The sequence below is a fragment of the Augochlora pura genome, chromosome 2 (genome assembly GCF_028453695.1).
Source record: "Augochlora pura isolate Apur16 chromosome 2, APUR_v2.2.1, whole genome shotgun sequence".
Taxonomy (NCBI): domain Eukaryota; kingdom Metazoa; phylum Arthropoda; class Insecta; order Hymenoptera; family Halictidae; genus Augochlora; species Augochlora pura.
In genome coordinates, this window is record NC_135773.1 from 11,507,914 (window position 1) to 11,521,280 (window position 13,367).

Below are 13,367 nucleotides of genomic sequence, written 5' to 3' on the forward strand. Positions count from 1 at the left end.
TGGCTTGCTCCACGTGTAGTTGTGGTGATTTCGTGTTCTCTTGCTTACTCGCTGTTTTCTTTCCTTTTCTTTGACTTTAAGGGCAGCACTGTCTCACCAGTAAATTTCCAACCTATCGGAGAAAAGAAAATTTCTTCATTCACCCTTTCTAACAGATCGAACTGCGGCCTGGAGCTGTGTAGTAGAACTCATTACTGTACAATACTTACACATACATGTAAACTGCACACATGTTTACTTACGCAACAGTTAGTGCGTGCTTACAATGGAGTAACGAATTTCTTGATAGTTTGAACCATTAACTTTTTTTTATTTTTTCTATATTTTTACACGTTTTAATTGGGGTTACCCAAAATCCATAAGCAATTGCAAACTACGATTTTTAGTTAAAAATGATGAGATCACTCGTAGTGCCAAATGTTCATCGATTGACTTTGTTTATATGGATTGTATCTATTCTAACCTCATCTATCAGCGATGAAATTAAAACAGATGGTACAACACCTTTATTGTCAACATCAACTAACAGTTCGAATCTAACAATTTCGTCTGGAAACAGTGATCGGATTTTATCTTCAATGATTCAGTCCGCTTTTGAACCCATTGGCACAGCGCAAGTACTCAAAGTAAGAACTTTTTCGGTTAAAGTTTAATTTGTTTACATTTTCTTAGTTTATAAAATAATATCTATAGCATTTAACGTATGTGACAATTACAAAAGTGTAAAAAATATTCTTGATTAATAACCTGGTTTTATAAAATGTTAATTATCGTATATTGATTAATTATTTTTTCTTATTTTACTCATGAAATAGAAATAAATTTCCTATACCTATATTCTATTAAAGTAAATTATAAAATCTTATTTATTATTTTATGTTTATAAGTTATATTCTTTCCATATACATGGTTCATTTTTATATATTTTGTTTGGAAATTATTGTTCATAAATATATAGAAAATACAGTTAAATGTAAGATCAAAGATTATTTAAATGTTTATTTCAGGGATATAATTTCTCTTCTTCCTTGATGGGAGAAGGCGGTCCAATTTCGATTGCATATAGTACTCAGCCTATATCTTCTACTACTGTGCATTCAGCAGATAGTTTTAATAATCTAAGCTTAAAAAATAATTCAACAAGTAACAGTGAGTTTATGACAGTTCCAAAAAGAAATAATACATTATCCAAAATAGTGCCAAGGAAAGGTGCAACTGAAATGTTAAACAATGAAAAAGAAAATATCCTTTCTGAAGAACTAATAAATAAAAACACCAAGTCAATAGTTGAATCTTCTACAACAGTTATGACTAGTAATAATGACAACAAAGTAGAGAATATTTTGAATATTACTACAGGCAGCACATTACAGTCAAATATAAATGCATCGGTACATCAAGATACAACCAACAGTACTACTATGACAACACCTTTATTAAGAGAACACAAAGCAAAGCCAACTGTAACTGTAGCAGGACCTAATAATGATAAAAGGCCATTTGTTTCACCTACAAGATTACGATCAGGTTTGCCAAAAAGAATAGATTATGTTTTTCAAATCATTATTGCCCTCATAGCTTTGCCAGCATTAGGTGCTATTCTTTTTATAGTATATAAACAAGGTAGAGATTGTTGGGAGAAAAGACACTACCGTAGAATGGATTTTCTTATCGATGGAATGTACAATGATTAGCATTTGTAAATGTAATACTGTTCAGGAGTTTACATCATAAGGATACTTCCATCCGTGCAATATAGAAGGTGTCTCTGATATAACTATTGAATTATAGTTATGGAAATGATAAAGGAATTCAAAGGAATTATTTAATTTCATTATTATTGTTCAAGAACTTAATAAAAAGAAGAAACTTTCGAATTAATGGTATAGTATAAATATATTTTGACTTTAAGCTGCTGTGCGAATTTATTGAGATAACATTTATTTCATTTGAGTTCTTCATTTCCCCCTTGTACTAATACTTCAATGTACATATATTTGAGACACTGTATATACAAAATTTGGTATACTATTTTGTCAGTATAATTTTTATTAAGATTGCAAATGTGTATTGTATCATAGCTTATTTCACATACAATATTATCATTACATTACTGCCTTATTATGAGATTGACTATTTCATTTGTTTTTGAATATATTTTGTATAAGGAAAAAATCATTTACATAGAATTTGAAAATTCGCGTCCATATAATTTAATGAATGGTATATGTGTAAGACAATATAAAAATTACAACAAACTAGATATGAAAATTATAACAATAAAAGTATTTGACAAATCGTATCAGTATAAAACTTTAAAGAGACATTAATTTCGAAATTGCTAGAATGATTAGTACATCATTATTTCGAAATTATTTTTAAAAAAATTTATGAATAATTCATAACTTAGTTTAACGTTGGTCGTTTTCGAATTTAGAATTTAATAAGGTGTTAAGGCAGCTGTTGTATTACAATGTTCTCTCTTTAAGTCTTTTGACAACAAATTTTCATTGTAAGCTACTTTTAATAATTTCTTTTTCATTATATAGTTTATTATATATCTCAAATTTTGTACTATATATATATATATATTTGTACTATATATATATATATTGTGTTATTTTACAAATTTTAAGTTAATATCTATCCCACCAAAGAAACGTTTGATTTATGTAATAACAATTTTCTAATTTCTTGTAAGAATTATTCTTACGTCAGTGCATTTGTTTGCTTATTCTTAAGGTCAATTTTTTCCTACATTGATAAGAATTGCGATACGCATTTTAAATGGAGAGTAAGCGATGTACGCGAAGTTCTCATCACGTTGCAAATACAAGCAATGATTTGTGCAATTACACTATTTTATAACGTTTTCGCGATTGTTATTTATAAAGAGGAAATTCCCTGTGGAACGTCCTTCTTGTTTACTGTTCATAAAATTTCTATTTTTTCTAAATGTGATAAAGCAATAACAGCTATTTTTATATAAGCATGTAAAAAATCATATTGTTATAAAATATAAACAAATATAATTGAATCCGTATAATTCCTTTTCTCCATGTACAAAACGAAAACTCCGCAACCATTTGATTATAAAGTTTTATTAGTAAGCATTTTGTGTGAATATTTACATAAAATTAGCAGTGTCGGAATCTCGTACAAATTGTAAACTTCGTACTGTTGATTAAAGAAACGTTGTTGTTTAATGTAATAAGTAACAAGAGAGCATCGATTTTTGTTTACCATTTTAAAAAATATCCTTCTCTTAAAGAGAAGAAATATAGAAAGAACTCGATTCTGTGATTTAACAAACACATTCTTTTGTACATATAAATTAAAGCTTACAAAAAGATGATTGTACATATCGATGCCTCTAAATTCGACTTAATTATATAAATTTAAAGCATTAAAAGTGCATAATCATAGATGACACATTACAATATACTATAATCATGATTCCACCTTACATTAAATTTACATTAAGTTATTGCTTTTATTATGGAACTCAATATAAAAATAATAATTGTCATAAACAGTTTTGTCACAATGTCATAATCTCAATAAAATCATAATTTGCCAAGTAAACGCTTTCAGAATATTGCTATGTTACATGAATGTATATATTAGATTTACATATATATCTTTATTTATTTGTATTTATGTATTTATATATATATATATATATATATACTGTAATAAGTTAATATCCAGATGAAGTACTTGACATAATTCTAAGTTCTCCAACAGCGTATTTTGTCGTAAAAAAGATATTTCAATAATCTAAATTTCGTTCTGTAAAATTCTTATAGCATTCCATATATTTGTATAGTTCTCAATAAGAAAAGAAAGTGGATATATATGATCTTGTTACAACTTTAAAACGATTGCTTTTATACCTTGCCTGATTAATGACATCTACAGTACAATTACATTAAATATGTTGCATCACATACAAAAATCGTAAAACCATTGGACTTGTACTGAATTATTATACATATAAATTACTATCGCATCATTTTAGCATTCTGAATTAACCCTCGGTGTGCGGTCATTTTGGCCCAATGTGTTTAAATCGAGAATGGAATTAAACAAATTGTTGTTAGACTAAAGGTCCTTACAAAGTATCTGATAAAATACATTATTGATAAATTGATGAATAAAATTAAAAATCTTCATAAATATCGTCAATTCTGTAAATAGTCTGCCATCCGAGGGTGAACTAAAACTGCTAGAAAAAATTAACTGATTGAAAACATACAGTTTTTGCGCAAAAAAATCGTATTTGATCGTTGAATCAGGTAACCATGAAAAAAATATCATCAGCGCGGAATGCAATTTGCTGATTATATTTTTCTGGTCAATCATTCTCGATCAGAAATAATAAAAATGAATACTTCAGACCATGAAGTATTTTCTACGTATTTTTAGAATTACATTATATTTAACTTTCATATTTATTATGACGTTCATTCAAAATTCTTTATTTGGATTTATATTTTACTTCATCTGGAAATGCCTCCCTTGGTGGTATCAGGCTGAGCATCATCAAATGACGCTGATAAGCTCTAGTATTACGGAATTGGGTGTCCGTTCCGTGGATGCGGTCCAATAGCCCTAGGACTCCAAAGCATTGGTTAAATCTGGAACGATACAACACTTATCGATGATCACTGCTCAATTCATAACATAGGTTTTCGAAATTATACACTCTGCATTTTATGTACAGATTGGCATTATTAAAATTCTAATCTTTTAGTAAGATATACTTTGCATTTAATTCAACTACAGGTAATTACGATAGTATTTTTGACAATGACCAAAATTCTAGTGGGCAGTGCATTTTTTATTAAAAATTAAAAAGTTTTAGTTATCTTTAAATTGAAAATATTTTTAAGATATACCGTTTTTATCATTGCAAGAACTTTTCCATGTTTGTTACTATTTGTATTTAATTTTGTAATGCTCAGTATACAAATTGAGATACGTGGAACAAATCATTTGAATAACTTGGCATAGATAATAGGAGTACATCAGAAAAAAAGTACGTCAGAGTTTTGCTTAGGATTAAGGAACAATACATGATTCAGTGTAAACTGTTATAAATAGACAATTCTTCGGTTAAAGCAGTTTAAAAACACGTAGGATCTGTGATTCAAGGTCATTCATAGCCGTTGAAAGTCAACCGCGACGAAAAACAGTTCTCAATGGGAAATCGACCCCAATATGTCTTCTATTAAATTTCAATTAAGTATACCGTGAGGTTGATACTACGTAAATTGATTCTGATGTATTTTTATCTATCGCCAATAGCAATCGACTTATCCAAGCAGCTTGTTCTAGGTGCATCTCTCTGTTTGATATGATAATCGATACATGAAAAAGGGGATACGAATGTTATAGAAATTTCTGCTTCGATATTTGCTAGAAGGTATACTTACTTTAAGTGATGGAAATCATGAGCTTCTGGGGATGGGAAGAATGGTAAATGATAACCGGAGTGAGCGTTCAACGTAGATAGAATAGCAAGCGAGAACCAAAGCCAAGCGGTAGCCACGTGAGAACCTACGATGAATACTCCCAAAAACGGTGGCAATAGGTTTGAGCCAATGTGTTCTAAAGGATGGCAATATAGCGATGTTACAGCTATTGGGGCCGTCCATTCATGATGTTGTTTATGTATATACTTGTACAAATAGCGGCTATGAAGGCATCTGAAATACAATTGTGTTACTCCTTTACTTGCAACTAATAACTTACAATATTATACAAATTGTTATTGTGTATCATTGGGCGATCGTATATATATTCAACCACTGAAAATATCTCACTTAATACTGATAGTAGAAAATAAATATCAAAGAAGAAAATGATAAGACTCTATTGTCTTCTTACTATCACTATCTACGATATCGTGGCCGACATGTGACCTTAAGTACCGAAACTAAATGGAAGTAAATATTATTAAAATACAAGTTTAACAAATGTTTAAAGAGATTAACTAAATTAATGTACACCAGTTTTGGCATTTGTTATTGTAATGTTCTTTTCACCGATTTTTCTGTCCAACGAACTCGTGACATTTACATGTATCCAGAGTGTCTAGAAAAATCGACGTACCTGTGCGAGTAATAAAATCCAATTTCCTCGCATAATATGAGAATTGCAATTTCAACGAGTACCCAGTGGAAGGTCGGCAATTCACGCACAGGGGGGTAACCGCGCCATTCCATAAAGCGATAACTGACGTACGCCAGAGGAATTCCAACAATGATCTGATTGAACACGACTTGAGCAATTACTTTGCACAAATCCCTACTGTTGACGGGTTCATTCGTTCCAGGTTGTATTTTGTATCGTCGCAAAGCGGCCGGTCGATTAGTTATGTCTAAAATTGTATAAATACCGCCGAAGATCCAGTAAACGAAAAACGTGAGCCCCAGCGACCCTGAAATAGATCCACCATAGCGCTATTTATTTAAAATAAGAATAGAAAATGTTTCAAGAAAGATGAACTATTGAATAGATAATCGGGCTGAACGAGAAAGAATATGATACTGAATTGGTACCCGTCGGTAACCGTCTTGGTCGATTATTAGTAATCGCCTTCCGGAGGTCGTTTGAAATTTCCGTGGAAGAGTTATAGAAAAAGTAGCCGGAATGTGAGAATAATTTTCTTTTCACATAACAAATACTTTGATCTTTAGAAAACCATGCGTTTCTAATACCACTGGCCACGCGTCTAGTTATTACTTACTCCCGTTACTTATGCTTAACCACTTCGGTACGAGCGTCGACTATAGTCGACGGCCACAGATGAACACGCACAGCCGAGTGTCGACTATAGTCGACGGCCGTGATATGAACGCACACGGCCGAGCGTCGACTATAGTCGACTGCCAAGAACTTTTGCCTTATCTCTACAATTGCAGTGTTTACGTCCAGAAATACACATAAATAAGCTTTTCTCGTCAAAGATCTGTAAAAGAGCAAAACGGATTCACTGTCGATGCACGAAGTAGCATGCGAATGGTGAGTGCCGGCTGTGGGCACAATTTCGTGGCCGATGCGCGCCGTACCGAAGTGGTTAAGAATGGCAATTAGTAGACTGAAAATTGTTATACAAAATGAACATATTTTTGCAAAATAAAAGACTGTCTTCTAGTCTCAGCAATTACAATATTATAATTATAATAAAATCTACAATCTGCTGAGAAGCCTATTTTTTCATGGAATATACTAATTCTACGTTAATAAGGAAATTTCAAACACACCAAGTGTGCAATAAATTTTGTACTACAGTATAATGTTTCAAAGACCACTTAGGTTCGTTTCTTTCTGGAAATATTTGTTCGTAATGTATGTAAAGTTTCTCCAAATGAATTCTGATAACTGTCGACGTACATTGATAAATTGCAAGAGCTAATGCTCCTTTTGTACAATTAATAACTTTGCGAGATTTTTGTAAATACCATAAACCCAGAGCGTCACAGGATCTTCGCCCAGTTTGTCTAGGATAGTGTCCCATTGTGCTTGCCAGAAATCACCGGATGCACCCCAGAATCGTTGCAGATGCCTGAGAAACAAATGAATTGCAAATAAAAGTTACTACAGCATTTTTGTACCCGTCAAAATGTACCATGTTAATGAATTGCAGAAAGCTGCGAATCCTATCACCACTGTTCCGATTACGAAGAGAACGCTTCTTAAACTCGAGAGAAGGGTTGGAGGAGTTTGATTTTTACAACCATTGCCACTCGCAGCCGTCACTGGAAAAGAAAACCAGCATTAGTTTTTATCTTTTGTAAGGATTATACGATTCAACTCTGTCAAGCTAATTACGATAAGAATTGTAATTAACCAAAGGCGTTCAGATTTCCTTAACTGAACAACGTAATCTCTATTACTACTTTAGCATTCATTATCCCTGACAGAAAGTGGTTAATAAAGTGAATTCATTCTTCATTTTTATCACACATACAAGCAAACGCAATAATGAAACTAGTTACGTATGAAAAATTTGTTAAGTCACAGATTAAGAAAATTTGAATATTTTTTGTCGGGGGTAATATATTTTGCTTCATTTTATCGCGTAGCTTTTAAATTTTACTTATCTCATTGACAATTGTCTCGTACAATAGCTGTTGCATAACTTGAAAATTCTCGTGTTTGAACGCTTGTCTCTACATTAATTAATTGAATGATAGTGATTCAGCTGGTCTCCTTTTTTGCTTGTGGCGCGTAGGAATATTTATACGATTAGAATTTTATTTGTATTCTAAATACTAATGATAAGATAATCATAATGATCACTTCCAAGTGCAGCGATGGTGACGAAAACCATCGAATAAATAGTTCGCTGATGCAAGATACACAAATCCGATTTTTCGTAACACGCATTATCAGCAAGTCTGGAGCTAGCAAAAGATTTTGTAGTAGATAATAAACGAAGATAGTAACGCGCAATGAAGAAAGACGGCGTTTACACAACAGGACGTTGCACAAGACTGCCCGGATTCGATCGACAATGCGCTGAACAACCACTCGACTTCAGCCCTTTCAGACAGGTGATTACATGCAATTACCGCTTTCAGAGTGGCCGAATTATAGAAGTGCTGAAAAAGTGTTGCATAGAAGAGAGTTATCCAACGCGTCTACCATGTCACTTGCATCGCGCCTCATCGGCAGATTATACATTATAAATATAGCATAGATCTTTATCCGTTTACTGCACGCACGAATGTTAAAAAATGCATTGTGCTAAAATTTTCATTGGCCTCTTTTGCTTATTTTTATCTTTTGTAAACTAATGTCTGAAATTTCATATTTGCGTTAAGTTTTGTAATCTATTTTTTGATCTTTTAAAACATCAAAAATACTCAGTTTTCCAAAGTGTGACTCAAAACATTCGGTTCGCGAATATATAAGGTTTCTGCTTGTTTGTGTTACCTTTATTGAAAAGTGATCAATCATTTGACGGAATTTGTTCTTACGAACGAATTTAAACATGATATAAGTAAAATAATCTTTATGAGTTTGCATAATCTTTTATTCTCTTTAATTTGATCAATTAATTGTTTCCTTACTCTCGTACGATGTAGTTCAACTAAATCTAGTAAATAACTTGTGTCACGAGTATAAATTGCAGTTTTCAGTTGTCAGTCAACGTGTATAATTCAAGTAACGGTTTCTCGTTGATGTCTCTCACTCACTCTAACTGTAGCCGGAAAACGTGACATTATCTGACTGTCATTTGTTAATACGAGATACACCGAACCTAATTTTTTCTCACAGATTAGAAAGTTGTTGCAATACTATCTAATAACTCTGTTACAGTTTTCTATTCGAGTATTAATTAACAACCAATAATTTCTCGGAAAAGCTGATTGAGATCAAATATTTTTTCACAGAAGTTGATGAATTTATTATGTAAATAATTGTTTAGTAATATTTAATATTCCATCAAGATTAAAAAATTAACAACTGAGGATTTGTTAATAAATCCTTTTATAGTAACAGCACATTCATGTGTAAGCCAACAATTTATTTCTTATCGAATCATTTAATTGATTTGTCAATTATATAATCATATGCTTTTACTAATCTTCATTAATAAACAAAACGGCACGTGTAGATTAGCAATTGCGTTTCTAGCTATATTTCCTTGTCCTTGGATAAGCGAATCTGCGTACTGAAGTTCAATCTGAGACAATAAAAAGCAAGATATAAAAATGTAGATTAAGAATCTAAATAACTTTATCATGTCGCGATGTTTCATTATTGCAAACTTGCATTACGTGCAGCTGACTTAGAGACTCTAATAATATAATTATCGCTTTAATCAATTTTTAAACAGAATCGTTTCAAAATATTTTGATAATGTATGCACACTATTCCGGAGACAGAAATCTCGCTGAACGTTACATGGTAATGTACTTTTCAGTAAATGGGATCCTAAGAACGATTCCATCAAACGAAGTACTTGCGTCACTGACAAAACATTTTACGTTAATACAGCGGACACTGATGCTGTTCAAGTGTGCCGCAATAAAACGTGTTACTCATACACACTAACTCTAAAAAAAAAAAATGATCGCTTAGAACTATTATAATTTTACTAGAAGAACAATATGCTAACAAATATTGTCGATTATCTTTTGTCTATTAACTTTTGTTTTGTCATTGATCATTGATCAATATTTTTTGTCATATTTTGTTATCGATCAACAATTCAATTATTTATATTCTATTTATTAAAATTCTAGTTGAAGATTTTTCTACTAGCCGTTAACACGTTGACGACAGGTAGACTCACCGGTGGGTCATATGTGTCAGACCCGTGGGCTACGTACATTTATTTATTTTGCTTGCATTTCACAAAATAGATGCTACAAAATAGGTTTATGTTATTTTATCTGAACATTATAAACAGATATTCAATAGTAAAACATAGAAATTCAATATTATAAACTTAACATAATTATTTAATTTTTGTAAATTTCGGGCGCCGACTCACAGAGAAAATCGTGAATATCGGCACCGGTGTCAACGTGTTAATAACCAATGGCTAATAACTGAAGAATAATAAATCATTTTTCGGAAGGAAAATAATTTTCTCAGGAGAAAAATAATTTTTTAATTTTATAGCTCAATTATTTTTGTCAATTTCAATAAAATTAATTTCTATGCCCTCACGATTTATTGGTCTAGTAATCAATTTTTTAGCGTCAACATATAGTGACAGTATACCATTCGAATTTTAAAAATTGTCTAACACTTAAGTTCGCGCGCTTAATTTTTTATTACCCGCAGTGTTAATATTGTAGTTTTCTTATGCCGTACCTTTCCTCCCAAATATCGTATCGTACAATGATAATAGCATTTCAGCACAACGTAGAATTTGAGATTCACACTAGTTCAGCTACGACCGGCATCTCCCCATCAAGTGTCACGTACTGACCGTAGTCGTGTTTCATTGCCGACTACGCTTCAGACAATAATCGCCCCACCAGCATTTGCCTTTGTGTTCGCAGCACTTCATTTTTTGTGGACTTATGCAAATGTTAGGCCAACATGAAAGTTTTGACCCGAGATTAGGGCAGAGATAAGGATCCCACATTTTGGAAACGCTATCACACGCAACAAAGGGAATTTAACGGTTGCATAGATTTAGGAAAAACAACATCAGTCTTTTATTTTCCCTAAGACAATTGTTTCTAAATATAAAGCCTGAACAGATTTTACCAACTTTGGAATCAAGTAGAAACCTACCAGCAAAGGAACTTAAAGATTAAAAGTGAAAACTTCCTCTAGTCCTAGATATACGTTACCGATTTACATATTCGTCATTCTAAGTAGAGGAAAAAGTAAATTATTTGATATCTTCGTAAAAATGGGAAGACAAGAGTTCTTCTAAGTACTATGTTTCTACGTACATAACTTTTTCAGTGATTAAATACAATTTAAATAAAAGCGAACGTATTTTTGTATTATGAATTATTAATATATTGACGTAGAAAAACCTTTCTAAGAAAATAATTTTTCCAACGTTTTAATATTTACATCTGATACAGGTTCATGTTTACATGATAAACTATTAGTACTATGTAATAAATCAAATTAGTAAATGTAATAAATCTTGTTTGTATATCATTAACACAATGCACACACCAATGATTTCGCGCGCTTCGTGTTCGAATAATACGTCTGCTTGCTGTTTCCACTTAAGTGAAACTGGTATAGTGATTATATTTTTCTGTACACTTTGAATCTTTAACCTTCGGAGTAACGGAAATAATGTTTAAAGTTAAAATTAATAAGCGTCGGATAATATATATATAACTTTATTGACTATTTCAAAATTGGAAGTGATAAAAATTGTAGTGAAGAAATATACAAAATCTGTTGAAAGTATGTTCTTCATTCTTAAATTTAGAATAACATTTTTAATGTTTTAGGACTGTTATGTAATCCATGTTAATCATCAGACAAATAAAAACAATTATTTGGTGCGTAAATAAAAATCGAATACTTTACATAATGTCTTTGTCGTATGTTTAGCCAAGAAGAATTTGGCTAAAAATGATTGTAAATAAATGTAAAATATTTTTTACAGATACATTTCTAATTTTTAAACATAAAATAGTATTTATGAGACAGTAGATCATTATAGAAATGTAGACTTATGTATTAGAAAGCAATCCAATACCTTGTCTTTATAATAGTTCGTTCATTTATATCTAACAGATTTTATTTTCAACAGGATAGATATGCTGCACTCCTTTATAATCATTATAATAATAAAACACATGTAAAAATAAATGGTTGTTTGTCATATTATTACTTTAATGATGTTAATACCGTTTCACGATAACGTCAATTATGTTACGTCTTATCCCTTAACTATCATAAAACCTTGAGCTTTGCTACGATTTATGCTGACAGTTATGTGTAGTTTGATGTATGGCGTCACATTAATGTCTCAATGAAAACACGAATTTTATCGATTAAGTTGACATCGCTCATTTTTTCTCTAACGACAGTCGACGCTGTGTAGAGTATAGTCTAAACAGAGTTAACGTTTTACTTCCGCGGTCATGGCAACAATCTATTAATGACAATGATCGATTGTGTAATAACAAACAGATAACAAATAGTTGGTTACGATGAATGAGCACACATTTATTTACAGTTTCGCTAACCGCTTTCTTCCCTCCAAAAGTGAATGGCCAATAGGTGAGCGTCTGTTTATGGATTCGACGTCAGGATTCCGTCTACGTACGAATACAACAACAACAACAACAAATGCATAACGGAAGAAACAAGTGCAATATACTTTTCCATATGAACTGTACAGGAAACGAAAATACAGAAAGTTCAACGCATTGTGTAACTGCTCTTTGGAGCAACTGTCAAAGTGGCCGCCTTGAGTTCAGTCGAATCGCTCGAGCATGATTTCATTCGTCTGTCAACATAGGAGGGAACTGGAATGTCCTTTCCTACCTTTGTATTGGCTCTGCACGTCCATCATGGTTAACGATGGATAACTTTTACAAGAAGCTCACGTAAATTCTTGTATCTGGAACCAATGGATCGCATTTGCCACAGCACACACAATAGTCGATAAACGTAGACCGTTGATACTGGCAAGTGCGCCGTAGCGCCAAACCTATACCTCGCAGCTCCAGCATATATACATATACATACAGGGTGTCTACAAATTTTTACCATTTCAAATAACTGCCAAACAGTAAATGATACAAAGATGTATAGGAAAATTTCTTTCGTATTCTTTTTTTTAAATAGATCATAATGATGTAAGTTAGAAATCTTTCGTTTAAAATCTTCAAAGGTACTTGCAAAATTGATTA

At 31.9% G+C, this 13,367-nt stretch overlaps 2 protein-coding genes across 3 annotated transcripts; one reads left to right on the plus strand and one right to left on the minus strand.

Annotated features, from left to right (window-relative positions):
- Window positions 1–211: 211 nt before the first annotated feature.
- Window positions 212–3,958, plus strand: LOC144474142 (uncharacterized). The gene is made up of 2 exons (XM_078188714.1): window positions 212–626; window positions 1,008–3,958. Exons 1-2 carry the CDS (start codon window positions 393–395, stop codon window positions 1,692–1,694), a joined length of 921 nt encoding a protein of 306 aa, XP_078044840.1. The 5' UTR covers window positions 212–392; the 3' UTR covers window positions 1,695–3,958.
- Window positions 3,661–13,159, minus strand: LOC144474129 (fatty acid hydroxylase domain-containing protein 2). Of its 2 annotated transcripts, none has more exons than XM_078188702.1 (6): window positions 13,000–13,159; window positions 7,637–7,766; window positions 7,470–7,573; window positions 6,118–6,445; window positions 5,439–5,711; window positions 3,661–4,640 (listed from the first exon to the last, which is right to left on the minus strand). In XM_078188702.1, the coding sequence occupies exons 1-6, from the start codon at window positions 13,025–13,027 to the stop codon at window positions 4,481–4,483; spliced, it is 1,023 nt and encodes a 340-aa protein (XP_078044828.1). In that variant the 5' UTR covers window positions 13,028–13,159; the 3' UTR covers window positions 3,661–4,480. The 2 variants fall into 2 exon arrangements, with proteins under 2 accessions (XP_078044828.1, XP_078044819.1); XM_078188693.1 differs by lacking the exon at window positions 13,000–13,159 and adding an exon at window positions 10,840–10,999.
- Window positions 13,160–13,367: the final 208 nt, after the last annotated feature.